This window comes from Mustela nigripes, chromosome 12 (assembly GCF_022355385.1).
Source record: "Mustela nigripes isolate SB6536 chromosome 12, MUSNIG.SB6536, whole genome shotgun sequence".
NCBI classification, from domain to species: Eukaryota; Metazoa; Chordata; class Mammalia; order Carnivora; family Mustelidae; genus Mustela; species Mustela nigripes.
The window spans coordinates 8,400,155-8,427,824 of NC_081568.1; the positions used below are offsets into that span (position 1 = coordinate 8,400,155).

General features: G+C 40.9%; 1 protein-coding gene across 5 annotated transcripts in view; it reads right to left on the reverse strand.

Annotated features, from left to right (window-relative positions):
* Window positions 1-27,670, reverse strand: part of CTNND2 (catenin delta 2) — a 902,904-nt gene that overhangs the window by 32,666 nt on the left and 842,568 nt on the right. For all 5 annotated transcript variants that reach the window (XM_059416913.1, XM_059416910.1, XM_059416915.1 and 2 more), the window contains 2 exons: window positions 15,506-15,716; window positions 9,754-9,838 (listed from right to left, as the gene is read on the reverse strand). In XM_059416913.1, coding sequence (XP_059272896.1) covers window positions 9,754-9,838; window positions 15,506-15,716 — 296 coding nt within the window. The remainder of the gene's footprint in view (window positions 1-9,753; window positions 9,839-15,505; window positions 15,717-27,670) is intronic.

Below are 27,670 nucleotides of genomic sequence, written 5' to 3' on the forward strand. Positions count from 1 at the left end.
TGGGGGTTGCAGGGCCTGGTGTCTTCAGTGCCCCCTGGCAGGGGGACACACAGACTCTGTGGCAGGGGTGGACAGACCATGGAGCTCAAACACCTTCTGTTTCAGACCTATCCACTGCCTGGACCCCTTCCAAGGCCTGTGAAGAGCTGTGTATTCCCAAAGTGTACTCTTCCTCTTCCAAAACTACCTGTGTGACAGGGGCACAAAAAATCTGCATCCCCCTGGCTCAGGCTGATGGAGAAATCAGAGTGGTAGCTGGAGAAGACAGCTCCAGAACAGGGGTTCTCAGTTGGGAGGTGGTACTTCTGAGCAAACCATACCACTGCTCCCATGAAAGAAGGAACTAGAACATGAGCATCTCTTGAAAGCAGAGTGGAGCAATGTCAGGCTACAAAAGCACAGGGCAGGCTCAACTCTGCTCTCCTCTCTTCCTCCTTCCCTGACAGAGCCTGGTGGGTGGGTGACATTGGGGCACAGTAAGAACAACTTAGGTGAGGGTGGGGAGAGGGGAAGAAACCAAGCACACTCTTCCTGCTCAAGCAATGAAGGCTCCCATAGACATTATGTTATCCCAACTACTGCTATCCACTGAGAAATTGGGGTAGGGGGTGGTGGTAGTGGCATAGGTTACAGTTAATTGCTTCAAGTTCAAAACAAGAATACTTGTAGACTTACCTTAAACTTTGTGAGTTTTCTAGCCCCTGATTCAATCCTTTTGCCCTGCATTTTGTCTCTGGGGTATTTTCATAGGTTTTGGTATAAAATGTTATGGGTAAAGCCTTGTGGAAAAGTGGAGGCATGGAGGAAATGTTCAATTAGGGTGCTGCTCTGCAGGATTGCCCAACGTGGAGATTCATCCCAGGAAGAGCTATAACTTAGTCACTTCTTGTTTAGCAACTGCCATGTGCATCGATTTCCACTTTTGCACAATTGATTTTTGCTTCTGTTCCCATTTGTGCCTTTGTTTTTGGACAGATATCATATGATGAGTGTCTGAGAAGTTCTCAGAGAGGTCAGGGGACCTCATGAAGGAAGACCTCTTTGTCGATACAAACGTCAACAAGCAAACACCTGGATTTATGGAGCAGACAGTACCAGGGCTGAGTTTAACCTCTGCCTTTTTGTTTTTTACCCCAACTTGACATTAAGTGATTTAGAACAGAAAGAACCCAAGGAGTTCCTATGATAAGTCTTCAGGACACCGGACTTGGGTTGTTTTAAAACCTGGCCAAACGTCCTTATGTCCTTCCAGTCATCTCATGGTGAAGAATTTTCCGGCACAGCAGAAAGATTAATGAATTCCTGGCAAGCAATTTCCTTGGTAAAATGACAGCTCTACATTCAGTGGTTTAATTTATGATCATAGAGGATTTATGGCTCCTCCAACACCATCTTAGATACTCTCAAAGTGAAAACCTATTAATTCTCAAATGGCAACATGCGAAAAGTCCTCTTTACCACAAAGCTTAAAGGTCAAAATTTTGAATTTTGACCAGGTTGTGTTTTTTTCTTGACCGTCTTCCAGAACATCTGTCCAGTCCTCTGTGGGACCCAGTACCGATTTTTTGTGTTCAGAAGATGGGGGTGATGGAAGTATAAGCACGAGCGACAGCTTCCGTTTGTGGGCATCGAGACTGCGTGTCATGGCCTCTGAAAGAAGGCTGTGTCCACTCTCTCTGTGGTTTTGGAAATTGGAGGAAATCCGCAGGCATCCCTCACGTATCCATAATTACTTACTGATTTCTTGTTTTGTGAGTGCGGTGGTGGCAAGAGCCAAAGAAACTAATATAGTAGGGGTAAGAGAAGGGAGCCCCATGCGAGACAGGCTGTGAAGGGCATGACTCTACTCCTACCCAAGCTCATTAGTCACTGGCTGAATGGCACGCACAACCTGAGAGTCTATCTTCTTGACAATAAAAGGAAGGAATTTAAAGATAGTTTTATGTTCTGCTTCTTTCATCCAAATGACAAGAATGAATACAATATCTCCATCCAGAGAAACGTGACCTAACTCGGTCTCAAGCCCAAGCAGCCTGACGTTCTTCGAGACACAAGCTCACTGTGAAAAACACTGATGTTCTGGGTGGGGGCCGCTATAGGAGCACAGCTGTAAAACACTGGGCAAGGAACACTAGTGGAGAAGACTTAGTTTGCTTTCTAACCCAGATTATCAGCAGGAGTGTGATTCCAACGTTTAATCTGGCTTTGATTTGACTGGAAAAATTGTGACCTCCTACTTACCAGTAGGAATGGCCCTACCCTTTCCAGGGTAACTTTGCAGGGTCTGTTTTAAGAGCCCTGCATGTTTTCTCAGCAGGAATCCAGGCAAAAGAAAGCAGATGAAAGAGCAGAAAGTCCTCTCCTTCCTGCTCTCCTTCTTTCAGGACCCAGTTCTCAGAAGCATTTCCGCTGTGGTGCCCTGAATCTTCCTGCTACCTTCCCTTCATCTCAGGACACGTCTGTGTCTCAGAGGACAGAGCAGGTCCGCTGTACCTGGAGCTCCATGTCTCACTTAGTAACCGCCCTGAGGAGGGTCCCCTGGCATCACACAGGATGGCCTGGGGTGACTCCAGGTTGCTACTGATGCTTTTCTCAGAACTCTCTGGGGTAGTCTTTATGGGGCCACCTTTCCAGCTGAGACTGCCAAGACCCAGAGGCCAGCACGTGGTTCTGGAAGTGCAAGTAGACGCTGGAGAATAACAAGGACCTGCTCTGCTGAGCTGGGGCTCTAGGAATGAGTCCCACACGAGACTGGTGTCATGGCAGGTGGCAGGGGACCACCTGGCTGACAACATGACCGAGGCACCAACCACAGCCAAGGTGGGAAATGTCAAGCTAGTGAAATGTCTGGGCTTGCTCGCTAGAATTCCTTATAAAGAGGTTATTTTGCCCCAATATGGGTGCCAACATGAAGATCTCATTTGCTTTTTTAATGATTAAATATTAATGTAATACTATTTCACTAGAATTGGAGAAAGATCTGGATCCAAAGCCTAAAAACAGTGTGCTAAAACCCATTCAAATCTGAGTCCCAGTGGTAAACAAGCTAAGGTTTTAAGTGATGGCTAAGTAAATAACACTTGAAAGCAAAACGGGCCACATACATTTTAAAGCCAAATCCTGTTACTGAATTTTGTGTTCAGGAAGATTCCCCCAAATTGGTCTTAGACCTAACGCCTCATCAAGACCAATAAAACAATGATCTCTACTGGCTAGGAATGCAATAAATTCCAATTTTCCATGTCATTAAGCTGTGTGTTACATTCAAAACCTTCAGACACTGGCAGCCAAGAGGGGAATTAGAAGTTTGGAGAACAGAGTAATCGGAATAGTTCAAGTAAACTGAGAACTTCAATTTTTAAAAAAGTTAAGTCCTGTACTTTATTTTTGCCAGTGGGCCAGATATGATTTATTTCATTTTCTTTATTCCTATTTTCTAGCACAGAGTAAAGCAGGCTCTTTCACGCAGTGTTTGCTCATTTTGCATGGAATTCAGAATTTTGCTCATTAGGAGTTGGTATTTTAATTGTACTAGAGTTGGAGGCAAATTTCATTGCAATTTCTCTTAAGAAATGACTTGTAATAGAAGTTCATAATTCAAATCCTCCCACAATTAACATTTGAACCAAGGAAGAAAATTGTTTTCTATAATAGTACAAATAAATCCTACCTACATGTTAAATATTATAGCACCTTCTGTGGTGACATATTTTGCTGTAAGCTCATAATTCTATTCATAATGCTTAAAAACCATCCTTTACAAGTTTGAATTAAAACTTTTTTTATTCATTCAAACAAATATACCTTCCCATCACTTTAGATTACTAAGGAATGACCTTAATGCAGCCCTGGTGAAGAGGTCAGGGAGATGATTTCCAGGGAGGGTAATCCAAAACTATAGGAAAAATGAAGAAGATTAGGTGGGCAAGTAGGGTGCTGATTGGAGTACTGGTGGGGCAGACCATGGAGGGTGGCGGGGAAGGGGGAGGGAAACTGAACAGGGGACACAGAGATTTAGTACAGCTGGTGGTCAAATGTAGGTAGAAGGCCCGGGATGGGCTGGGGATGAGATGCTCCTGGAAGGTCTCGTGAACTGTGTTGAGATGTTTGGACTCTGTCCTAAGGCAAAGGGAGCCATAGGAACGTATGGTCCCAAAGAGTCATTTAGTCAAATTTTCTTTTTAAAAAGCTCCCCCTGGCTGTCCTTTGGAGACTGGCCTGGAGAGGAGGGAGCCCGAAGGTGGTGAGTCCACTTAGGGGTCTGTGGCAATGATCCAGAGGAACAAAGCACGCTTCCTGGCCATGACCATAGAGAGAAGTGGATGGAGGCAGACGTGTGGCACTGGATGCAGACACGTGAGGGAGAAGTGAGAGCAAGTGATGGTTCCCGAGTATGGGTTTAGGGGAAGGAGGTTGCAAGAAGAGGACTCGAACCCAGAACCGTAGGCTGGTGTGAGATCTGGTTTTGTTCAAGGTGCTCTGGGAATGTGAGTAAGTTATCCAACAGGTGGCCAGATATGTAGAGAAACAGATTTGGGAGACTCGTAGAGGTGGGTGGTAACTGAGGCCAGGAGAGGAGGTCGTGTGTGAGATAAGAAAGGTCTAGATACAAAACCTGGGGGGATATCAACATTTGAGAATGAATGGGAAGATGAATCCAAGAAGGATGGAGAAGCAGCCATCAGACAATTTGAGGTAACTCAGGGGACAGTGATGTCCTAAGAGTCGCCTGAAGGCTATTTCTGTGAGTGAGACGATTTTACTACATGGTGTTCAGACTAGAAACGTACAGGATCACAGCAGGACCTCTTATCAGGGAAACATGGCATGCTCTTGACTAAGTCAGACTGCTTATTGCAGTCCTAGATGTCTCTGTGATCCTCCCTAGCATTAGCCTTTGGCACAGCTGACCTGCACACACACAGATTAGCACTATATGAAATAATAGCATATAATTCTCTTCTAAAACCATGGCAACTAGCATTGTCATTACTGGCCTTCTTATAAAGGCCTATGTAATCTGATTTACTTATACCCCTGGAGTGCAAGCCAGGCACTGGAGAGGTATCTACGGGTTGACAAGAGAGAGGGTGGAGAAACCAAGGGGGAGAGAGCTGTGAAAATTTGGAAGCAATTGTGATGATTGTGATGACAACAACAAAATGAAAAACCCCTGCATCCAAATATCCAGCTCCCAGGGGACAGGATGGCAGAGAGCATTCGGCAGCCAAATGGCATGAACAGTTTTCAGAACTAACAGCAAGAGCTCCCATTGGTACATGACTTTCCAGTTTACAAAGTTCTTTGATGATGACTACTGTCCCATCAGGCACAACCATCAATCCCACTGGGCCATGTGTCATGGCATTTACTTCATGATTGAGAAAAGCAAGGGACAGGGATGGGACCGATGAGGAGATGCCCGCCATGTCCATGAAAGGATGTGCAGGGTCTCTGACACCCCGGCTGAAAGTTACAGACTGGCATGCAAGGCAGAAGGCAGGCATCAAGGAGGCCCCAGCCTCCCAAATCCATAGGGCTCTGAGGACATTCCAGATGCCCCAGCACATCTGCGAGCACTGACAGTGAGACCCAGTGAACCAAAAGTCTACCCACTGTCCCTCAGCAGGAAGGCGCCACAGGCTGCCCGAAGTCAGTCCCTACCTGATAGGCAGGGAGCTTGCCTAGTCATGCTGTACGTTGAGTCTCTGGCCATTGATTCTAAGTCCTATGCTTTTTGTACTTCACCGGATCCTTCCTGCACGGACTTGCTCTCAAGCCTCGTTAGCAGGTGAGTGTCTCGCATCAGGGAAGCAGTGTCCCTCTCTTTCTTCTGCTTGAGCTAAACTTGGAAGAGTATACTCATCCGGGGGTGTGACTTTTCAGAAAGGATCTGACAAACCCGCATGGGTGTAGCAAAACATGAGAGTCTCTGGTGAAGGTTGTGGAAATGCTGATATATTAGAACTGAGCATGTCGGGCCTGAACAGGGATGACCTCTTGGAGACAGAATGGCTACTTCAAATGCAGGAAGGCTATCACAGAGAAGAGAAATTAGGCTTTTCAGAATGGCACTGGAGGGCGGAAGCTGCTGATAGATTTTTACTTAATGCAAGTAAGAAGTTCTGAATGACTACAGCCATCCTGAAATGGAATAATAGGCCTCATTAGACGGTGAATGCAATTTATATTAAATGTATCTGAACACAAGGAAATGACTATAGGAGCTGATACCACCTTCTTCTTTCAGTAAAGGAGCTACCTTCCTCCTGCCATAAAGTTCAGCAAGGATCCTGGCTGCCCACTCTTCCTGTCCTGCCTTGCAGCTGGGTGTGGTCATGTGACTGAGTTCTTGGTCCAGGGATGTGAGCAGAAGCCTAGAAATTTTTTGTATCACTTGCTTACAAGGACATAACTGGTCCTCACTTCTCCTTTCTCTCTCCTTGTGGGCTGGAATGAGAGATGAATGAGATAGGGAACTTTTCCTACAAAGGCAAGGTTTTATATAAGGGTTTACAAACAATGATTTCTGTAATCTTATAATTCTATGTCTCCTTCTCCTTGATTTTTGTCTCCTTTCTCCCAAAACCAGCTCTCCCAACAGTTCTCAGCCTAATCAAACGTAAGCACCCCATTATATCAGTGACCTTATTTTCTTAAAGTACAGTTTCCCAAAAGTCAAGAACTGATGACCTCCAGTTTCTCTTCCATCCCTATATCAAGTCTCCTCCTAAGGGTCACCTTATTTTCCTTTAGAAAACAGTCTCTGGGATGATGCAGCTGAAAAAAAAAAATTTAAGGTTGTATTTGTGGTTATCCAAACTTAAGGACTTGTTAAAAAAAAAAAAACAGGTGGTGATGAAATATGTGATAACATTCTTCTACAATTATATATTTTCCTTTGGGGAGAAAAGTCAGAAGTCCAAGCCTCCCTGAAATTGAAGGTTCAGACAACACAAATATGTTTTGCTCACCATGTCTCAGGAATCAAACGTAATTTTGTATTGGTCAACACACCTGGTTGGAAGAATATTCTGATTTATTAAATGTGTCTCTCAAAGTAAAATAAAGTCATTGAGCTAATGAAATGAGATTCTAGCCACTGTGCCTGAGTCCTGGGAGGAAATTAGCTAGTGACAGATGGATCTTTAATTCTGTCCAATAGATATGCCATTTTCATTTCAATTTCTCTCTCCCTACTCAAGTTTTCCTCTTATGCATAATGCCCTTAAGCTTTATGCAACCTCCAATAATTTGTCAAGATTTTGCTCGATAATTTTCCTACCCCTAATTCATTCAGCAAGTCTATAGAACATATTTCTGAAACTAATGAAGTTACCAGTAATTATTCCATACTTCATTTTTACCCACATTTGCTGCTTCCTTGTCTTAGGTTTTCCCTGAAACTATTCTTTCTTTAAGCCTATAATAGATGTTTAATAAACAGATTTGAAGCATAGAGAATTAAAAGATATGGATCAGAAGTTTTTTTCAATGATATGTAAATTGTCAAGGAAGAACAAAAAGGAAATCTATTTCCCCACTGATTAACAACAATTCATAAGGATGAATGAATTTGGTCTTCTTACCAGAAGATTTTTCAAAAAAGAAAAGCTTTTGAGAATTTTGATCTTTGCTATTATGATATTGAGCATAAAGGTCCTCATTTCATTTCACAACTGCATAATTTGGAAATTATTAAGAACGGCTCTTTCTCCACCTTTTTAAATCAAAGGTCAACTAAAAACATCACCATGGGTCCACTGAAAACATCAGCATCAGTTTCTCCAGATCATCCTCCTTGAACGTCCTCGCAGGAAACACATTTTAAACCATCTTGAGCTCTTGATTTTTAGCTCCATTAAATTCCTGTCAACACATTCTTTTTCTTCATGAAAACAAAAAGACAATTACACTTTTGAACTCTACTACCAACCTAGAAAAAAAAACTAAGATGGAAAACTCACACTACCATTCAACAAATAACTTGTGGAGTCTCTAAAAGCAGTTTCCCTTCAATGCACATAAGTAGGGTAAGGTGTATTTCAGCAAAGAACTGTTCAAGATCCAAGGGAAAGTGGAGCTTATTTGAGGCAGTAATATTTCTTCGAGTTTCTGGAGCCAGTGACTCAGAACAACCAGTTCCCTTCTCATTTATATCAAGTTCTTCTTGTCCAGCTGCCTGTTGAGCTGAAGGATCCTGCCCTGGGAGAGAATTCATTTGGCTCCTGGAGGAGTCCATGAAGGAACTAAGTAGGGACACTGGGATGCGATTTCAAGCAAAACAAAATGTGACTCAAAACATCTGAGAGAAGGGCTTATCCAAACATGCAAAATATTTAGAAAAGAATATAATCTATCTACAACACTCCCCGAACACTATACTTTGCCATCTCTGTCTCAACATAAACATCCTTGCTCTTAACAAATGGGAGAATCTTGAAAGAGAAATATATAGGCTAAATTTGTTTAAAAAAAAAAAAAAGGTGCAAAGTAATGAGAGCATAAGGGAAATAGAAAGGCCTAGGGGAAAGTCTAGAAAAAGACTCTAACTTAGTAGAACCCATTATTAAATATTTACTGTTTCCCACTGGCTTAGAAAAAGACAGATTTTCCCTCTGGCAAGACGGGTCTTACTCTCTGTGGTGTGAACCTTTTGCAGCATTCCCATATGCCCACCTCGAGACTCATAGGCAGAGGATGAAAGAAGCAGTGACTCTGGCTCCCTCTCCTCCTCCATGGAGGTGGCCAGGGGGCTGCAAAGAGGTGCTCTGGGCAGTTGGTGAGGAAGCCCAGGCCCCTCTCCCAGACCTGCTTGGGTTTTCTACTCTCTAGCAAGACCCAAGCCTACAGGGTGCTCCCTGTGACTAGGGATGCTCTCTATGCCTATCTGTTCCCTCAAATCTATCATGTGATTATGAGTCATTTAAACTACCCACATTTGCCAGTCTGATCACAATAAGAACAACTTCTGGATACACTTAAAAAAAAATTCTCCCCTTTTAACTGAAAAGAGTTACACACCCTTTATTTAGCATCCCTTGGAAATGAGGTATAGAATAAAAGTGTCTAGATGTGACATTTTTCCTTGATGATATTATTTTTAAACCATTTTGGAGATGAACATCCCTGTGAAATGTATAATATAAACTCCCTCCTGACTTCTGAGAGTGTGCTGGACAAATGCCAAGCTTCTTCCCCTAATATGCAGCCACCATCAGAAACATCAGCCCTCTCCCCATGTGTAGTGACTCAGTGAGGGTCAGGGCTAGGCACATAGGGCCGGCTCTCAGGTCTTCTCCTCCTTGTTCTTGGGCTATGATACTTCTCAGCTTCCTGAATTGCCATATATATACATATTTTTTCATCTTCTCTCTAACATTATTGCCAATGTTTATGCTTTTTTTTTTTTGCAAAATTACTCAGTTCATTAATTTTTAGTCTATTGTATAATATGGACACTGAGGAAAAGATGCTTATTTCCTTTTCCATAGGACAATCTCGGGTAAGACCCTATGAGCATAGGTCTGTCCAATCCAGAAGATTCATGGATTTTAGTGTCTGTCCAGGGACTCTTAGTGACCCTCGCTTTTGCTTCCTCATTGATTATCTTGCTTTAGTTGTATTTCAGTTACTCAAATTGTTGGACAAGTCCTTTCCATATCTATGATGCACCTTGTTATGATCCAATACTGGGTCTGTGGTCTCAGGACATGTGTGAACCATGAAGCAAGAAGGTAAGACAAACATTACCTTTTTGTAGAGACTCCTCAGATCTCGGTACTGCCACATGCTGTTTAGGACCTGAGATGCAGCCTTGACCACTTTTGGAGAGTGTCTGGAAAAGAAACAACAAGACATGTAAGGTGGTGAAGTGGGGAAGCTGGGCTTCAAATGGACGTTGACTCATCAGGAATTTACAAAATTTATAGGAATCATGTCCTGATGGCTTCTGGCTCTTTCCTTCTCAGTCAGGGGAGTGCAGGGGATGGTCTACTAGTCTGCAACCTTACTCTCCTCAACACACCTATGAGGACAAGAGAGAGGAATGCATTCAGTGTGGCAAAGGATTTTTCCAAATGCAAAAGGAAGAGCAGAGCCTTGAGTCTGAATGCAGATGTAGTGGAACAGAAAGAAGAGAAAAATAGTGATCAGTAAGGGCCAGGGTCGGGTGTTTTAATGGCTATGTTGTGTAACATCTGTGTAGTTAAGAAGAAAACAAAATATTCATTTTCTCAACTGAAGCAGGAGGGCATATAGAGTGTTGGCTCTACATGCCTGCGAGGTGATGGGGAATTGCTCTCCATTTGCCTGAGGGATGGACAGCAGAGGAAGAGGTGTGCACATCCTCTCTTATGCTTACACAGAGAAATGCATGTATAGATAAAGGATAGATAAAGGAACATCTATAGATAAAGCCCTGCGTGCAATTACAGTTCCTTCCTGTGGATCATGGGGAGAAACTAAAATCACATAAACCTTTGGACTAGTGGTACTTAGCATTTTCTCAAGTCATGGCTTTAAAATTGCTATGCAATGCTAGCTCAATATTTTGACTTTGGGGTCAGTGCCCATCTGTGTCTTAAAAAAGACATGAGGTCCAGGTGGTTGGGTTATGGACACTGGGGAGGGTATGTGATATGGTGAGTGCTGTGAAGTGTGTAAGTCTGATGGTTCATAAACCTGTACCCCTGGGGAGAATAATACATTATGCGTTAATAAAAATAATTAATAAAAAAAGACATGAGGTCCATAAAGTAATGTTGATTTCATTTGATCAGATCTTTGGAATTTCAACAGGGAAATTGTTAATTACCTGTAGATGTTCTATTCTAACTGCTCATTCCACAACCAGCTGCACAACTCTACTGGCTGCCAGTGACACCACGGCCTGTCTCAGGAGCTGGCATATTTTTTTTTCCTAAAGGGTCAGATAATAAATATTCTCCACTTTGGGGGGCCATATGGTCTCGATCGCAGCTACTCAGCTCTGCAACTGTAGCATGAGGGGCATCATAAATAACATGTCAGTGAGTGGAGATGGCTGCATTCCCAGCAAATGTTATTTACATAGGTAGGAGGTGGGTGGGATTTGGACCCTGGGCCGTAGATTGCTGATCCCTGGTCTATGTGTATGGTGATGCCTAGAATCAGGCAGGACATAACCATTCACAAGGACCCCAATGTAAAGTCCGCCCCTGACCCGTGCTGTGGCCCCCCAAGGACTCCCAGAAGGGCAAATCTGAATGGAGACCAAAAATGCCTTTGAAATAAAATGGCTTTTGAGATAGAAAGTGAGCAGATGGTGAGATGGGATGAGGTTGAGGTTGGATTCGAGAGCCAGATTAAGTGGCTGTCGTGAAGCTATGCACGTTGGATTGGAATTGTACGATGTTAATAAATGGTCCATGATGTGTGTCTACATTCCTGGATCTCTGAGCTTGCAATTTAGACCAAGTAAGCTCAAGGTTCCTTCCTCCCTCTACTTACTGGTCATAGTAACAATCATTCTTCCTATTTTTATTGCCGAGATGGAATTCAACTTGGCTGTGTTTGAAAATGCTAGTCATATCATGTATTTGTATTCATTCATTCATTTATTACTTTTGGTTTTCTTTTTTTTTAAATTTAAATTATCCAACATATAGTACATCACTACTTTCAGATGTAGTGTTCAACAAGTCATGCATTGTTGCATATATCATATACTTTTAAAGGAAAAAAGAAAGTAAATTCCAAACTTTTTTTCTCTATGAAAGATGAACTATATCTAAGTAACATATGTATTTTCCTTTACTAAAATGGATGGCCATTCAATGACTGTATAATTTATGCTAGTGTCATGCTCTAAATGTAGTATTAAATTCCTTTGATTTAAAGACAGACTTTTAGAGCTTTTCATGTTTGCAGCTACAGGGACATGTTAATCTTATGTAATCGATGCTGAACAGTGCTGTTATGTTTTGCTGTATTTTATCACTGTTAGCCAGTTATTTATCCATGACAATAGTCAAGCAACTCTTGAGGAACATACATGAATATTCAGGTAGTGGTAAGGTAGTTGAGACATACTTAGTATGCAAAATTCCTTGAAAACAGTGTAATTTTTTGTTCTACTTCTTGCTTAGTTACAAAATAGAAAAAGACTATGAGTGTGTAATGAACCCCGGGTTTTAACCTCTCAATTAAAATGCCAATATACTACAGTGTCATACTAGCATGTGAAGGTCAAACAAACATTGCTTTTTTTAGACTTTAAAAGTCCATCACTAGACTGGTACCATAGCAACTTCTGCTTGAACAACTATAACTGTTGACTGAAGGACTTGAACAATTGAGAGTTTCTAATGTGACAAGTGACTATAGCCGAAGCCACAATACACAGCTCCTTACTGACAAGTAACAGTTGAGAATGTTAACAGCTTTTCAGTCTTATGACAAAATACAGTGACACATTCAATACACTATTTCCTATATAATTTTTAAAATTAGAAAAAACACAAATGTACTTTTGAAATAAATGGATGTGACAGGATGTCCATAAATGTGTATTTAAAATGATGTGAAAAGAATAGTTTAAGTTGTCAAGACATGAAAATGGTAGTATAAGATTCCTATAAGATCACAATATCTGATCTTCACTAAGTTGTGAAATTAGGGGTGACTGAGGATATCAGTTGTTGCAATTGGTAATGGGTATTCACCCCAGTCTTGGTGGCTGTATTAGCAAGCTCCAGTTCAAACAGACTGTGACTGGCACCTCACTAGTCTGATTCATTAATAGCATGGCATGTTTAAGTTTGTGTATATTTAGAAAAAAAACACACAAATGCATTAAAAATGGAGAATCACAGATAGGCACATTTTTCCCCCTGTGTTTTATCCTACTATCTGAAATTTTAAAATCATTAAACTTATGTCTGATAATAATTCTTTAAGAACGTTTTAGGGAGCACATACTTGCAAGGATTTTGTAAATTAACTACAGCAAACTGCTATCCCTCCCTTTTCTAGTTATTAACTAATTCCCAGTTTTAAAAACTCTCTTTTCAAGAAAGAATTCCTATTTCACTGAAACATGTCCAGAAGGCCTTGGGAATCTCAGTGACTCATGTCAACAAAATTGAGTGAAGTGGTGAGTTTTGTGTTAAGATTCAAAATAATTCTTCTGGATTCCTTTTAAGGCTGTTGAGAAGCAATAACAAATTGAAGTGTAGGCAGGAGTTGAGGCTATCTGCAGTTATAAAAACCTGTTTTGATCCTCAAATTAGTCATTATATACAAAAGAGTTAAGGGGTGCCTGGGTGGCCCAGTTGGTTGAGCACCAACTCTGGATTTCAGCTCAGGTTGTGATTTCAGGGTCATGGGATCAAGCCTTGTGTTGGGCTCTGCATGGATCATGGAGTCTACTTGGGATTCTCTTTCTCTCTCTCCTTTGCTCCTACCCCTACTTTCTCTCCCCATGTCCCTCTGAAATAATAAATAAATAAATCCTGGAAAAAAGAGGTAGGCTACATCGAAGAATGGATGAGATAAGCAAGAGAACTGGGAAGATGCCTAACTCCACCCAATTCAACACTTTTCATTAAACTTGGTGTAAATCTTGACTATTAACATTGGGAAAAAAGGTCAAGCAGCAATGAGATGAAACATGTCACTATTCCTTAAAGAAACTTCCAGTCAAATCAGCAGACAGTTATGAGATCATCCATTGTGGAAGAAACTTCCCATTAACACTAATCAAGATTGGACAAGACCTAATAGGACCATTTTCTGGATTGGTAATATGGATATACGCTCTTTCATGGATGGTTTCCTCAAATGACTTTTGAATTAGTTTCACCAAGTAATTTTCTTTTACCACAGGACTAATAAAAGCCTCTTTTCTCTTTAAGGCCCACTGAAGGATGTTTACTGCAGTAGCGATGCCCAAACAGGTGGAAGAAATTAACATATGCCAGACCATCCCTCAAACTCTCTAGTCTTACAGTTCAGAGAAAACAATCTTTGAATATCTCACCAATATGCACAAATATGTCACAGCATTTCTGTGGACGATGGTTTCATTGCCTGTGTGTATTTGCTAACAAAAGCATTAACACATTAAGCTCTTAATGCTCAAAACAGGAAAGCACTTCATTAGAGATTCCAATGTTCTACTGAGGGTACGTGAAGAAGACAACCATGCGGTCTGCTGTCTATGTAGATCAGCCATTTATCTGATGTCCAACAGAACAACGTATAATTCAAACCAACCCTCCATCTTGCACCATTATTACACGAGTCCAGTGGGCCTCCTCCACTTGATATCAAAAAGTTTTTGAATCCTAATACTAAATTGCTGATTGAACCTAGTGGGAGGTATCAGGGCGCTTACATAGAAAGCTGAGACTTCTTTTCTAACACAATGGTAATATCCTGAATCAAATGAAATAATGTGAGAATTTCCAAAAAGTCTCAAAGCACCCCTGTCACAGCCTTGAACAAAAGAAGAAAAATTATTTGGCATTTAGATGTAAAGAAATGAGGGAGGCAGGGAATGAAAAGTCAAGAAGTAGACCTCTGATAACAAAAGGTTACCCTCTTAATCTCATTGATTACATTGAGGGATTTCTAGGAGGCAACATTTAATTAAAGTTTGTGAATGTTTCTGTAACACTGACAGCTTGCTGATATAAAGACACTCTGGCTGCTGTAGATATGTTTAGGTTGCATGTAGCAAGATACCATTGATTCTTACATCAAACTGGGGACAATTCCATTCTTGGAGGTGCAGATGCTTGGACACAGAGCCTTATCTCTCTTTATGCCACCTGCAAACAAGTCCTTCCTCACCACTGACTGCTCTGCCCAGAAAACTTCTATTCATCCTTTAAAATTTGATTATCACTTCTTCTAGGATATTATGATGGCCTTTTCCTCAGTTTTAGACTGGAAAGTATATGCATAGTGCCTCATTCAATTAAACAATTTGCCCCAAATGTACAGCTAACACAGGAGGATGGTGGGTCAGCACTGAGATCTTGCTGACTCGCCCCCACCGTTTGCTCCCCTCACTCTCCCTGCCTGACTTGCTATGCACAGCTGAAGAAGCAAAGGGCAAAAGGATGTGGACCTGTCATCTATACTTGGACCTGCAGCCACAAAGGAACAGTAACCACAAAACACCTTCACATACTCAGGTTAAGCTGGTTATCTAGTCCGTGTTGGAGGAACACACTAGTGTGTGCACGCTGGAATGTCAAGTCTCTCTTACCTTAGTAACACAGGAGTCACCGAGTCATGAGTTATTCATCAAATTGAAATTAGCAGGAAGATCAGCTTTCATCATGGGGCGGGAAGACTGGAAACCATATGCTATTTCCCTTCTCTTGATTATCAGAGACAAGTGTTTTCCAGGGACATTCAGTCGTGTTACCCACAACCAATGGGATGTTGAGCACACTTAGAACTAACTCTACCAATGCCAAATTCTACAGAGATACGAAGTCTCTCTTTGACTTACTTATCTCCTTTGCTTTTGGAGATGCCAACCAACTTCTCAATGCCGCCGGCATCCCGTAAGGCCTTGGCGTTCTCCATGTTCTTGGTGATCACTTCATGTAGGGTGCAGCAGACGGCTGTCACCGTGTCATCCGACATGGCCTTACTTGCCGCATTGTTGCTGTTGTTCCCACCTGGAAGCCTGTGGACGAGGTCTCGCATGGCATATTTGCCTTTGGGGAAAAAAAAAAAAAAAAGTCAAGGGAAGAGTTGAAATGAGGCCAAAATGGAGGAAGAGGGCAGAGAGGAGCGTAGGGGTAGGGGAAAAAAGAGGACGCAGGAGGCCACAGGAATGCAGTATTGTCCATTTCCCATCACTAATATTCTCTGTTGGGTCTCTGTGAACACACACAGAGAACAGATATTCCTCACAGTGAATATGTAGACTTTTGGGGCTAGATGGATGTAGGATGGAATTTCTGGGCAAGTTACATCATGCCTGTAAGCCTCAGCTTTTTAAAACCTGTAAAGCAAGAATAATAATGGTACTTATGTCACAAGGCTGTTCCAAAGATGAAATGAGTAAATGTGTGGACAGCATGTAACCCACGAGGATTACTGACATAACTTCAACATTACTCGATGGGAACTATGTTGGGAGGTGAACTATTTAACAAGAAAGAGTCAAACCACAAACATGTGTAGTTCATGATCATATACATAACTCCTGAGTTCTGGCCTGGCCCGTATGAAACAAAGAGAAACATTTAAAGCAAGGGAGAGAGGTTTTTACAAATAATGTATAGCTAGGTGTCCTTTGAACCAGGATAACCCAAGGAGCCGCCCGTCTCTTTGATGGGATTTATTGTATGGCTCTACCATATAACATTTACTCATTTGACACATTCCCCTTTGCATGAAAAACAAAGAAAATAATATGCAACTTTGCTTCCTTGACTTGCTTCATCATTCTTAATCTTGCTACTCCCAGTGATAAAGGTACTTAAAATGACATCTTTATGGAGTACTTTTCGTTTACAAAGCATGTGGGGCATTACCAATAACCCTGCAAGACATTAATTCACCCCACCTGCAGCTTCCGATTCTGTTCCATTAATTTACTTCTGGAACTAAGTAAATGAGTGCCTGTAGCAAAGTTGGCTGTGCTTGAATTTTTCAGATGGAACTGGCATGTGTCCAAAGTTAAAGTCCTTCCTGGTCTCCCATCCCCCAGTCGGACATGTTTAGCTAGTTCCTGAAAGCCATCTGAAAATGTTTTGCCTCCATACATGTCTCTAAAGGAGAGATTCATTGGCTGTCTAATCCTCTGGTGTGTGATGCCTAGGAAGCACACAGGGGAAGGCAGGGATATCTCCATTCCAGGCATTAATAAATAAAACAGACCCTTGTAATTTTGGTACCTGCTCTTACCCTATGTTTAGGTAGCTTATTTTAGCTGGGACAGAAAACAATGCTGATGGCTAAATTACTGAAATAGGAAAGCATCTTCACTTGGTTTCTGACAAAAATGGTTTGCCTGAAAACTTCCCAATGTAGCCCCCCCCCTTTTTTTTTCCCTAAAGACAACAGTTAAAATGGTTTGGAGACGATCCTTGTGCCTGGGCAGTCCTCTGAGCAGCTTGCTGTATTTGTTTATCATGAAATCACACTCCGCTCTGGCTAAGAGTTTACTTTTGCTGAGCTCAGCATGTTGGGACGTCATCCGTTCATTAACCTGCAGAGACTCTCTTGGGCAAACCTGAGTGCTATGGATGTGAGTAGATGGATGAATAGGGTCTTAAATTTTTTCTTCCTAAGGGGAGGGAGACAGAAAGGAAACAGAAAACTGTTTCAGTCACTATGCATCCGGGGGCATCCATGCTCCCAATATGGTTTGTGACCCTGGACATCACTGAGGCTGAAAGCAAAAACGCAAAGAGAAAGAAGATTCAGCTGTAGCCTTCTTCAGTTTTTGCTGTTACTGCCATTTAAAAAATTATATCAGATAAATTTGAAGGTGTGGATTCATCCTGCATGTTTTCTGAATATATGAGTCGTGAATGAAATATGAGGTATCCCCATCGGGGGCACACGCAGCTGCTTCCCCCTCCCCCAGTGTGGCCTCTCCGTCTTGCCCCGGGGCGCCGTACTGGTGTGGAAAGTGAGAGGAGTCACTGCTGTATATAACCGGTCATAACCCGTCAAGAAATCCTTTAGAATGATTTTATTTCTAATATTCCCAATAGAGTTCACTGACATTTTACTGGACAAGTGGAGATTTTTCATTTAGTCTCTTTATTAGCCTATTTGGAACGATACACTTTAATTTATATTTTTGACTATCCAACTGGAGAAACAAATCAAGCAAAAATTATTCCATAGAGCAGAAGACCTCTAGACAAATTTTATTTATTCTTTTAAGGGCATACAATCATTTCAGCCTTCAATTCTGTTGCTGAGAAAAGCTGTCTTCTCGTACTAGAAATGGAATCGTATCTTCATGTGAAATTTGGGTAGCAAGAATAGCTTTTTTTTTTCTTGTGTTCATAAACTTGGAGGCTAATTGGATGGGAAAAAAAAGAAAACAGGAACACTGAATAATTACAGCCACCAGCGACCTTCTGTGGCAGGATAATGACAGGAGTCCAGGGAAGGGAGCCATCAGGTTGGACTGGGCTTGCCACAGAAGGCTTGAAATAAGAAGTAAACATTCAGGATTTTTTCCATAGGTCAGGGGAGCCCCAAGATCTACAAAGAGAATTCTGGTGCCTCCAGAAGGAGAAAGTTTCAGGGGCACCTGGTGACTCTTGGTTTCAGTTTGGGTCATGATCTCAGGATCATGAGATCCATCTCCACGTTGGACTCCATGCTAGGCGTGGAATCTGCTTAAGATTCTCTCTCTCCCTCTGCCCCTCCCCACTCATGTGCTCTCTCTCAAAACAAACAAACAAAAAAAAAGAAAAAAAAAAAACAAAAAAAAAAAAGGGAAGAAAGGTTTCAGAATAGAAAGACTGAAGTTTGGAGAAACGCGTGGTCTTTTTCTTTACAATAAAATCCTCTGTCTCTGAACTTCTACTGAAATTGTAAGCATTATAATTCAAGATAATTTGTGCCCATAATTGTTCTATGTCACATACTTCCTTTGTTCCCTAAATTTCTAAACAATGGAAAGAGTGAAAAAGCCATTCTTGCTACTAATGAGGAATTTTGGCACCCACCACCCCAGCTTTCAAGCTTTTGGGTCTCTCCAGTCTGAGAGTTCTTCAGAGGTAAAAGGAGTTCTCCCTCTTTAGAAACTAATTCCCTTTTTGTGCCACAGGGGTGATGAGGAAAAGTTCCAAGGTGGGTGAGTCCAACTGCAATTTTCACAGCCTAACACCGTGAAGGGGATCAAAAGGTTTTTGGTTTGGTTTGGTTTGAGAGAGAAATGAATCGAGGTAATTTCTTCCTGGGCTAAGGAGGAGACGGATGCCATCTCTTCAGGAACCAAGAGGAGGAATGTTGGAGGTTCTGCACAAACCCTGGGGCATCAAGGGTGCCGGAGCCCAGCAGCACCCCTGTGGCACATTGGGACGCTGTGTGGAAGCAAGGAGATCATAAGCAGACAGGCCTCACCTTGAGACTGAGTCTGGCAGGAGGCAGAGGAACTTCCTGTCTCCAGATGAACTGCTGAGGCCCACAGAAAGGCCCGTGGCACCAGCACCCACGGCAGACTGAACCACTCACCCTTTTCTCTGGATTTAATTGGTTTAAAAATAAGTGAACAGTGTGGCACAGACTGAAAGTCACAGAACGATTCATGCCATTTAACAGGCCACTGTAATATATCAGGACAAATCAAGGACTTGTGACCACAGAGGTGGCCCAGGGTCAGGGACAGGATAGCAGCCATGAAGGAGAACTATAAGAGGAAACTGACAAGTGAAATGCTGGGGGTGATGGAGCCCAGAGGATTCAGGAGTCTCTAGCTGGGACAATGAGGTGGGTAGTAAAAAACCAAGCGCATTTTAGAATTTAATAATAATGGACAAGTGAGGTTTCTATTGTAATTATTCACGCACAAGAAAACCATGCAAAATGGGTTACCCTTGTATGAAAGAGTAGTACGACGAATTCCCTTTAAGGCAAGAAGCTGCTCATCAAGTTCCAAAGACACCTAGATTTGTGCAAACAGAGTGGACACCTTAGCCTCCCCCCATTTGCAAGAAATATGCTCGCCATCACCCACTGTCAGGGAATAATACGTTAAAAAAAGAAAAGCATGAGGCTCCCTCAGATTGAAACAACACAAAACAACTTCACCGCCACCAGCACCACCATCCACCAACAGATCACTCTTGTTTTGCTTAAGTTCCCAATAGAAATATTTAGGTCCTTTCTTCTGAGTTACTTAGTCTCTGATGAAAATAACTTTACTTCTGATCTGCAAGACTGGCATGAGAACACCAGTGGAGATCCTGTCACTGTGGTCTTTGTGTGAACAATATATAGTATATCCATCAATGACAGACTAACTGTAACCTTGTAACTCTGCTACCCTTTACTCTGGGCACACGTGTGTGTGTGTGTGTGTGTGTGTGTGTGTGTGTGTGTGTGTGTGTATCCTTTAAATATTTGTATGTAAGACTGGTTGAACCAGCTTTCTAAGTCCAGAACCTCTGGAAAACTGCAAATAACACTTATTTTCTCTTTATAATGCTTCTTTCTGGAGCCTTCTGTTTAAAGAGTCAGGCCCTCAGGAGATCTAACTCCTAGATCTAGTGCTCCCCTAGAAGGACATGCTTAGCAGAGTTCTCATGCAGACAAGGGCTGGTGGAAATTTCGGGATGGTGCAACAGGGCTCTGCTTGCTGACTTCTTCAACGTCTGTGTTTTTTGTTTGTTTATGACTCTGTTTCTATTTCTAGTAGCCTATTTCTGGTATTGATTTGTGGGCCACCACTTAGTTTCCACATTGGTGGCAGTGATATTGAGTAGTGGTTTGTGGTCTAACCACCTGAGCTCTGGAAGGTGGCAGACAACAGAGAAGTCACTCTTTATGATTTTTGACTACTCTAAGTCCCTCATATGAGTGGAATCACAAGGTATATATCTTCATGTGACTGATTTATTTCACTTAATAAAATGTCCTCAAGCTTCATCCATATTGTAGCATATATCAAAATTTCTTTTCTTTTTAAGGCAGAATACTACTTGATTGTATAGCCCATTTTGCTTCTCCATTCATTAGCTGATGGACACTTGAGTTGCTCCCTCATCTTAACTATTGTGAATAATGCTGCTGTGAAAATGGGTGTACACCTATCCTTTCACTTTCCATTTGTTTATGTCTTTATGTTAAGTAAAAGCTAGACAGGAGTGGTGGAAGGAACACCCCAAGGCAGAGTCTCAGAGTCCTTGCAGAGTCTGCAAGGGAATGAAAGAGACATGAGCTGGAGGCAAGAATGGTGATCCACTACACACCAGCCTAGGGACACAATATCGTGACTTTATGGTGTCCAAGACCCTGGAGGTGATGAACCAAAGAGCCACAGGTGTGGAGTATGCACTCTCCTCTTCCACCTAACCCCTAGACTCATTATAATACATTTTCATTGTGGGAATAGCCCGGCAGTTGGAGAGATGGTGGAAGGCGGCCATGACAGTTCCTGTCAAACCTTGTAGGGTAGCAAAACTCTCCCTTCCAACCTGTGGGAGAAGTTTCCCAAATGACTGGAAATAGCTTCCACTAGAGACCACCCCACTGTTAAGTCACAGCTCCTGCCAGCCCAGAGAGATCCAAAAATATCTAATCCCAAAACAACCTAGGGGCCATTTCTACCTCATGGAACCTGTCCAGCTCTCCTACTTTGAGAGTGTACTTTCACTTTAATAAACTGCTCTGTTCTTGCTGCTGTCCTTCTGGCTATCTTTATTTTGAGCACCAACGCCCACAGGGACCTCAAGGTCCCTGGGGACCTCAAGGATCAAAATCTCCAGCCATATAACGAAGACTCTCTCCCATAACATCTGGCTTTAAAATGAGTCTCCTATAGACAGCATATAGTTGGATCATGTTTTTTAATCCATTTTGCCATTCTCTTTTTGATTGGAGAGTTTAATCAATTTGTACTTAAATAATTTCTGGGGTGCCTGGTTGACTCATCAGTTGATCCATCTGACTCTTGTTTCCAGTTCAGGGTTATGAGATCTAGCCCCTCAGTGTAGAATCTGCTTAGAAGACTCCCTCTCTCTTTCTATATCCTTTCCCCTGATCTCTGTCTCTGAAATAGATAAATAAATCTTTAAAAAATGGGGAAAAATTACTGACAAGGAGGGGCTTACTTGTGTTAGTTTGGTATTTGTTTTGTATATACCTTGTAGCTTTTTTTTGTCCCTCAGTTCCTGCATTCCTGTGTCTTTTGTGTTTATATGATTTTTTTTTTTTTTTGGTAGTGAAATGTTTTAATTACCTTCTCATTTCCTTTCGTATATATTCTATAACTATTTTCACTGTGGTTACCATGGGGATTACATTTAATATTCTAATGTTATAAAATTCCAATTTAAATTTATACCATCTTACTTCAATAGCATATAAAAACTCTATTTATAGCTTCATCCCCACCCTTATCAGTTCTGGATGTCACAAAATTCCATCTTTATAAATATCACATGTCTAAACACAAAAAATAATTGTTTTTTAAAAATGCATCTGTCTCTTCAATCACTCATAAAACACGGAAAATAAGAGTCACAAACTGTCATGACAATAGTACTTTTGTAATTACCCATGTATTTATCTTGACTGAGTTCTATTTTTCTTCATATGGTCCTAGTTACTTTATTCCAAATTGCAGGATTACTTTTGTTTGCAAGGAAGTTCTAGCGACAAACTCCCTCAGCTTTTATTTACCTGGAATATCTTTCTTTTTTCTGCACTTTTGTAATAGAGGATTCTTGATTGGCAGGGTTTTTTTCCCCCTCTCAGCACTTTGAAAATACAGCCCATTGCTTTGTGACCTCCAAAGTATCTGATGAGAAATGTGCTTAGAATCTTATTGAGATCTTTTTAAATGTAATGAGTCATTTCTCTTTTTTTTCTTCTCAAGATTTTCTCTGTCCTTGTCTTTGGACATGTTGGTTATGTGTCCCAGTGTAGGTCCCTTTGGTTTATCCTACTCAGAATTGGTTGAGCTTCTTAGATGTTTATATTCACATCTTTCATCAAATTTGGGAAATATTCAGGCATTATTTTGTCAAATAATCTGTCTGACCCTTTCTCTTTCTTTCCTTCTTCTGGGACTGACACAGTGTATATGTTGGTCTGCCTGATGGTGACTCACAGAGCCCTCAGACTCTGTTCACTTTTATTTTTTTTCCTTCCTGTCCCTAGGACTTTATGATTTCAGCTGTCTTGTCTTCAAGTTCATGGATTCTTCTGCCCACTCAAATCTGCCTTAGAATCCCTCCAGTGAATTTTTCATTTCAGTTACTGTCATTTTCAGCTCTTGAATTTCTTTTTTTTTTTTTTAAGCTTCCTTTAGGTTTTCTATCTCTTTAACTATATTTCCATTTTATTCAGACATCATTAGCTTGACTTTCTCGACATCAACTTTTAGTTCTTTGAGCATCTCTAAGATAGTTGTTTTAACGTCTTTATCTAGTAGGTCTGCTATCTGGTCTTTTTCAGGGACAGTTATGTTGGTTTATTTTTTTTTCCTTTGAATGAACCATCCTTCCATTTCTTTGTATGCCTTATGATTATATGTGTGTATGTGTAATAGTAGATAGTGGAATCTAATAATGTAATTCTGTAAATCAGATTTATCTCCTTCCCCAAGTTTATTGTTGTTGTCTTTCGTTTTTGTTTTGTTTTTGGTTTTGGTAGGCTATCTCTGTGCAGAGCATCAGCCGAAGGCATAAACTTAAGGTCTTCTCAGGTCTTGTCTGAACTTGTGCCTTTCTCTGGGCACATGCAGGACTGTTATTCTCCTTTGCCGATCCATTTGCTTTAGAATGTCCTAGTCTTTAAAGTCTGGTTCCCCAAAGGGGAGAAAAATCAAAGGGGAAGGGAGGATGCCAACCCTTTAACTTCCCTAGAAGTCACCTCAGCAAGAGCGAAGGGAGGGAAGGGGCTTGCAACAATGAGAGGTGTGCAAAAATGGCTCTTGTCCTCTTGTCTGTACTTCCATGACCAAAAGCAGCAGTGATCAGAAGGCAGATCCCTGATATCTGGAGGACAGGGCTCACGCTCCCCACCCTGGTTCCCATCCGCTGCATGCAAGCTGCTCAGGAACACACACACAGCTGCCAGCCAAGTTGATCTGGGTGAGGGCTGGTAGCTGACACTATGTTAAGAACGGAAATGGACCAAAATTGATCATCATTTACCCTCCAAGCTTTCCCTTGAAAGTCGCAAGCCTTCGTTAGACTCCAGAGTTCCAAAATATATCAGACACATTCTGCCAGTCTGGGGAACCAGATACCTGTGCTTCCTGCTCTGCCATTTCACCAGAATCCCCTCCCCAGTCTGAAGTTACTTTTGATCAGTGGCGGAAGATGTGAAAGCTGATCTCCAGGTGATTATATGTCTGTAGGTAAATGTGAAAAGAGCCTTTCCGCCTTACCAAAGGGAGGTTATTAGTCTTTTTACAATGCTCTGTAAATAGCCATAGCTCCTTCTGTAATGTGCCTGCACCTTTTCTTCCTCTTTGGAACTTCTGGAGCTGATGTGACATAAGAATGTCATTGTGAAACTATAAGGGTATTTAACATAAACACTTTATTATAAAAGAGGAGAAAACATACAAAAAAATCTGTATTTTAAAACGGATTTATGTGGCTTACAGACCAAGAGGTGAAACATTCAGGAGCATTGTTTGGCTACAGAAAAAGTTTGAATATTGATCACATGGGAAAATTCTGAACCAAGCTGCAGTTTCTTCTTGTTTTTACACACTAAGGACTTGTACTCTTATCTTGTGTGTCCTGAGAACTCGTTCTTGAAACTGTCTTCCCCAAATCTTCGCCCCACAGTCAAACTAATAAATATTAAAAAAAAAAAAAAAAAAAGTCTTTTACATCTAAATCCATCTTAGGGTTTTCCTGGACTATTGTTGGGTAGTATCAAAGAGTTTTCTTCTTCACTTTATGAAGCAAAGGTGCTAGAAATGCCATTCTTCAGGTTTTTATTTTATTTAATACTAGTGTGAAAGATGGCCTACTTACCAAGCTTCCAATACAAAAAGACCTGGCAACTAAGAACAAGAGAGACTCCACCTCCACTAAATCATGGAAAGTAATATGATTATGCCTCAGCCCTTATGAATCTTCCACTTTGGTTAAAAGCATGCTAATGGTCAACAAGCTTTTGAAAGAAAGATTCCATTTCTAGGTTTAAAAGAGACTTTTCAGTTGGTGGTAATCCTAACATAATCTCTACAGGATAGATCATGAGATCCCAGAGATTTTCAGTGCCTCATTGTTCATAATGTGTACTTAGATGCTAGTCACCAACCCCGTATAAAACTAAACTTGTCTCAATTTTGTTATTACTGGTTGTGATGAGTAATCAGAGCTATTCAGCCTTATCGTCAACAGGTGGGTTCTGATTTTCCCTCATGCCTGCCTGGAGACGCCTACCAGAGCCACAGATCTATAATTGGGTCAGTTGGAAGAAACACCAAAATAGCCCGATTAAAGAACTCCAACAGGTACTCTCAACACTTGAGGCAATAAATAAATAGGCTCTTGCCTACAGGTGCCCCTGTAAAGGTGGTATCCTCACCACAGATGAACAACTCTCAGACTGTTAGAAGAGTCAGTCAGGATTTCCAGAACTCATTCACTTTGAAAGGCTGCTAACTAAGCCATGATCAAGAGAACGAGGATTAATTACTTAGGCTAACTGAAACAAATTTAATTGTGACTGATGTTCTGTTTTGAATTGGGCATGTTACAAAAGCTTCCTTTTTTCTATTTTCTCCATCTTTAATGCTTAATTTAATAGGCTATGTTTATAAAAACTAGATTGAACATTCTTAAATGGAATCTTGTTCTAATTAATCCTTCCAAATTTAGAAAAACCTACATTAAAAATTCTTAAAATAGGTAAGATAATAAATTATCAGGAAAAGTTAATGATAATCCTGTAAATATAACAACACATGCTGACTGATCTTGTCAATGCAACAAACAATGGTAGTTAAATAATATAAAAAAATGCCTTGACTAATCGATTTACTTTCTCTGACCCTAGGATTTCATGGACTGAACTAGAATCTATCCTCCTTTCTAGTAGAACATAATTGAAAAAAATCAAATCTGTATCCCTAATCATGCCATAGATGTCAGATTTAAAGGCAAATATAATTTAATTAGGCATGACAAGCCTATTTAAAAAAACAAATGCATTTCGTAGGTGGAATTAACGTCCACAACAACCTCCCAAACCTGGCTTGTGCTGTATGACTTAAGGAACCCTGTTCTCAGCTAGCATGACCACAGCACTGAAAAGTTACAGCTCAGAGAGATGGAAAACCCGGGTTCTAGGTGTGGAGGTGAAGACTCGCAGAATGGACTCTGCATTTTCCTTGCACAGAATGGAAAGTAGTTGTGGCCACACTAGCCCTCTTGTCTAATCCCCTTTCCCCAGAATGGGACCTGTTTATTTCCACCTCTGTCCCTTTGCTCCTACTGGGTTAGAATAAATATTTAATGAGATGCATGATTTTCTAAAAAATGAACCATAATGAACCTTCTTTTATGGATCTGCCAGTTGCTTTAATTGATGAAAGATTTATCCAAATAGAGAGAGCCAAGGTATAGAACAGGACCAGCTGGAGCCAAGGAACGAGTACTGGGCTGTGAACAGAGGTTGAGACAAATTCTGGAAGGAACACAAAAATTCCTTATGCTTTTTTCTAATAACTATGATTTTAAAAAAATGCAGACTTACAACACGTATAAGGACCAATTTCACATGCCAGAATTGGTAAGCAGTTGGTCTGAGAAAATGATTCAAATGATAATTCAGCCCTCCGAATGGAAATAAAAAAGCAGAATTTTATACATTTCTAGTGTATGGTGTGTAGTTCTCTCAAGAGTTATTACCTCTAAATAAATAACCTATTCCATCTGTTTGGAAGACAAAAAGAAGAATTGTACTTTTTAGCACCTTGAGATCTTATCCAGAGGATTTCACTGAATGAGATTCTGAGAAATTCTTATACTTGTTGAGAAGTAAGGTAATGAGTAGAAATATGGACAAGGAGGTGGTTAAGATAAGCATATTTAATTTGTGTAAGAATTGCTCTAAAAATAAAAATGACAGTTAATTAAAAGGAAGTTTGCTGAAATACCTTTTGAAGTAGAAATAAACTGATTCTTGAGAAATATTGAAAATGAGTCAAGTAACTGATAAGACACGTTATAACAGGACTTAAATAATTTGATTAAATATTAAGCATGATAGCCCCAAAATTTTTTATCTCAATTCATTGTCTAATTTTAGCAGTAAGGAAGTAAAGGTGAAAACTTAAACTCACTGATTCTAGCCTCAGGGGAGAAACCTTGGAGGACGTTTTATTTTTAGGTCAAGATTGTCATCCAATGAAGACCCAAGAACTCTCCCTCGATGAAAATTTCAGAAGACAAGGGCGTGAGACAAGAGGAGTTCGGCATTTTCATAAGCAAAGTTTGTTTTCAGGAACAGAAGCTGAAGGTAGTCCTCCTAGCTGACTTGAGCACACCGGGATCACGGTAATGCACTGATTAATGCAGATAATGATGGATTACAACACTTCATTCACTTCGTGTTGCCTTCTCAAATTCATCAACCCCTCCGGCAAAATAAAAATTCGTTTCAATAAAGGTCACAAAGAAAGGAAGTCAGCTACAGGTTTGTTTGTTTGTTTGTTTGTTTGTTTTTGAATTTCCTCTTTGTGTTTATGGCAGTCTCTTTTTGATATACATTGAAATCTAACCCTTTTTTTCAGATTTTCTTCACATGCTGCTGCTTATAGATTATATTCTAGAGTAGCTTATGTTTTTCAAGAAAAGTCTCATCTATTGTTTCCATTTCTGCTTTGCATCTCCCTAGGAGTATAACAAAGGCAGGTGCATTTCTAATTTATAGAGAAGACAACGGCAGTCCAAAGAGATTAGAAAATGTGGGTAAGGTTACAGAGCTGTCTTCTGGGGTTGGT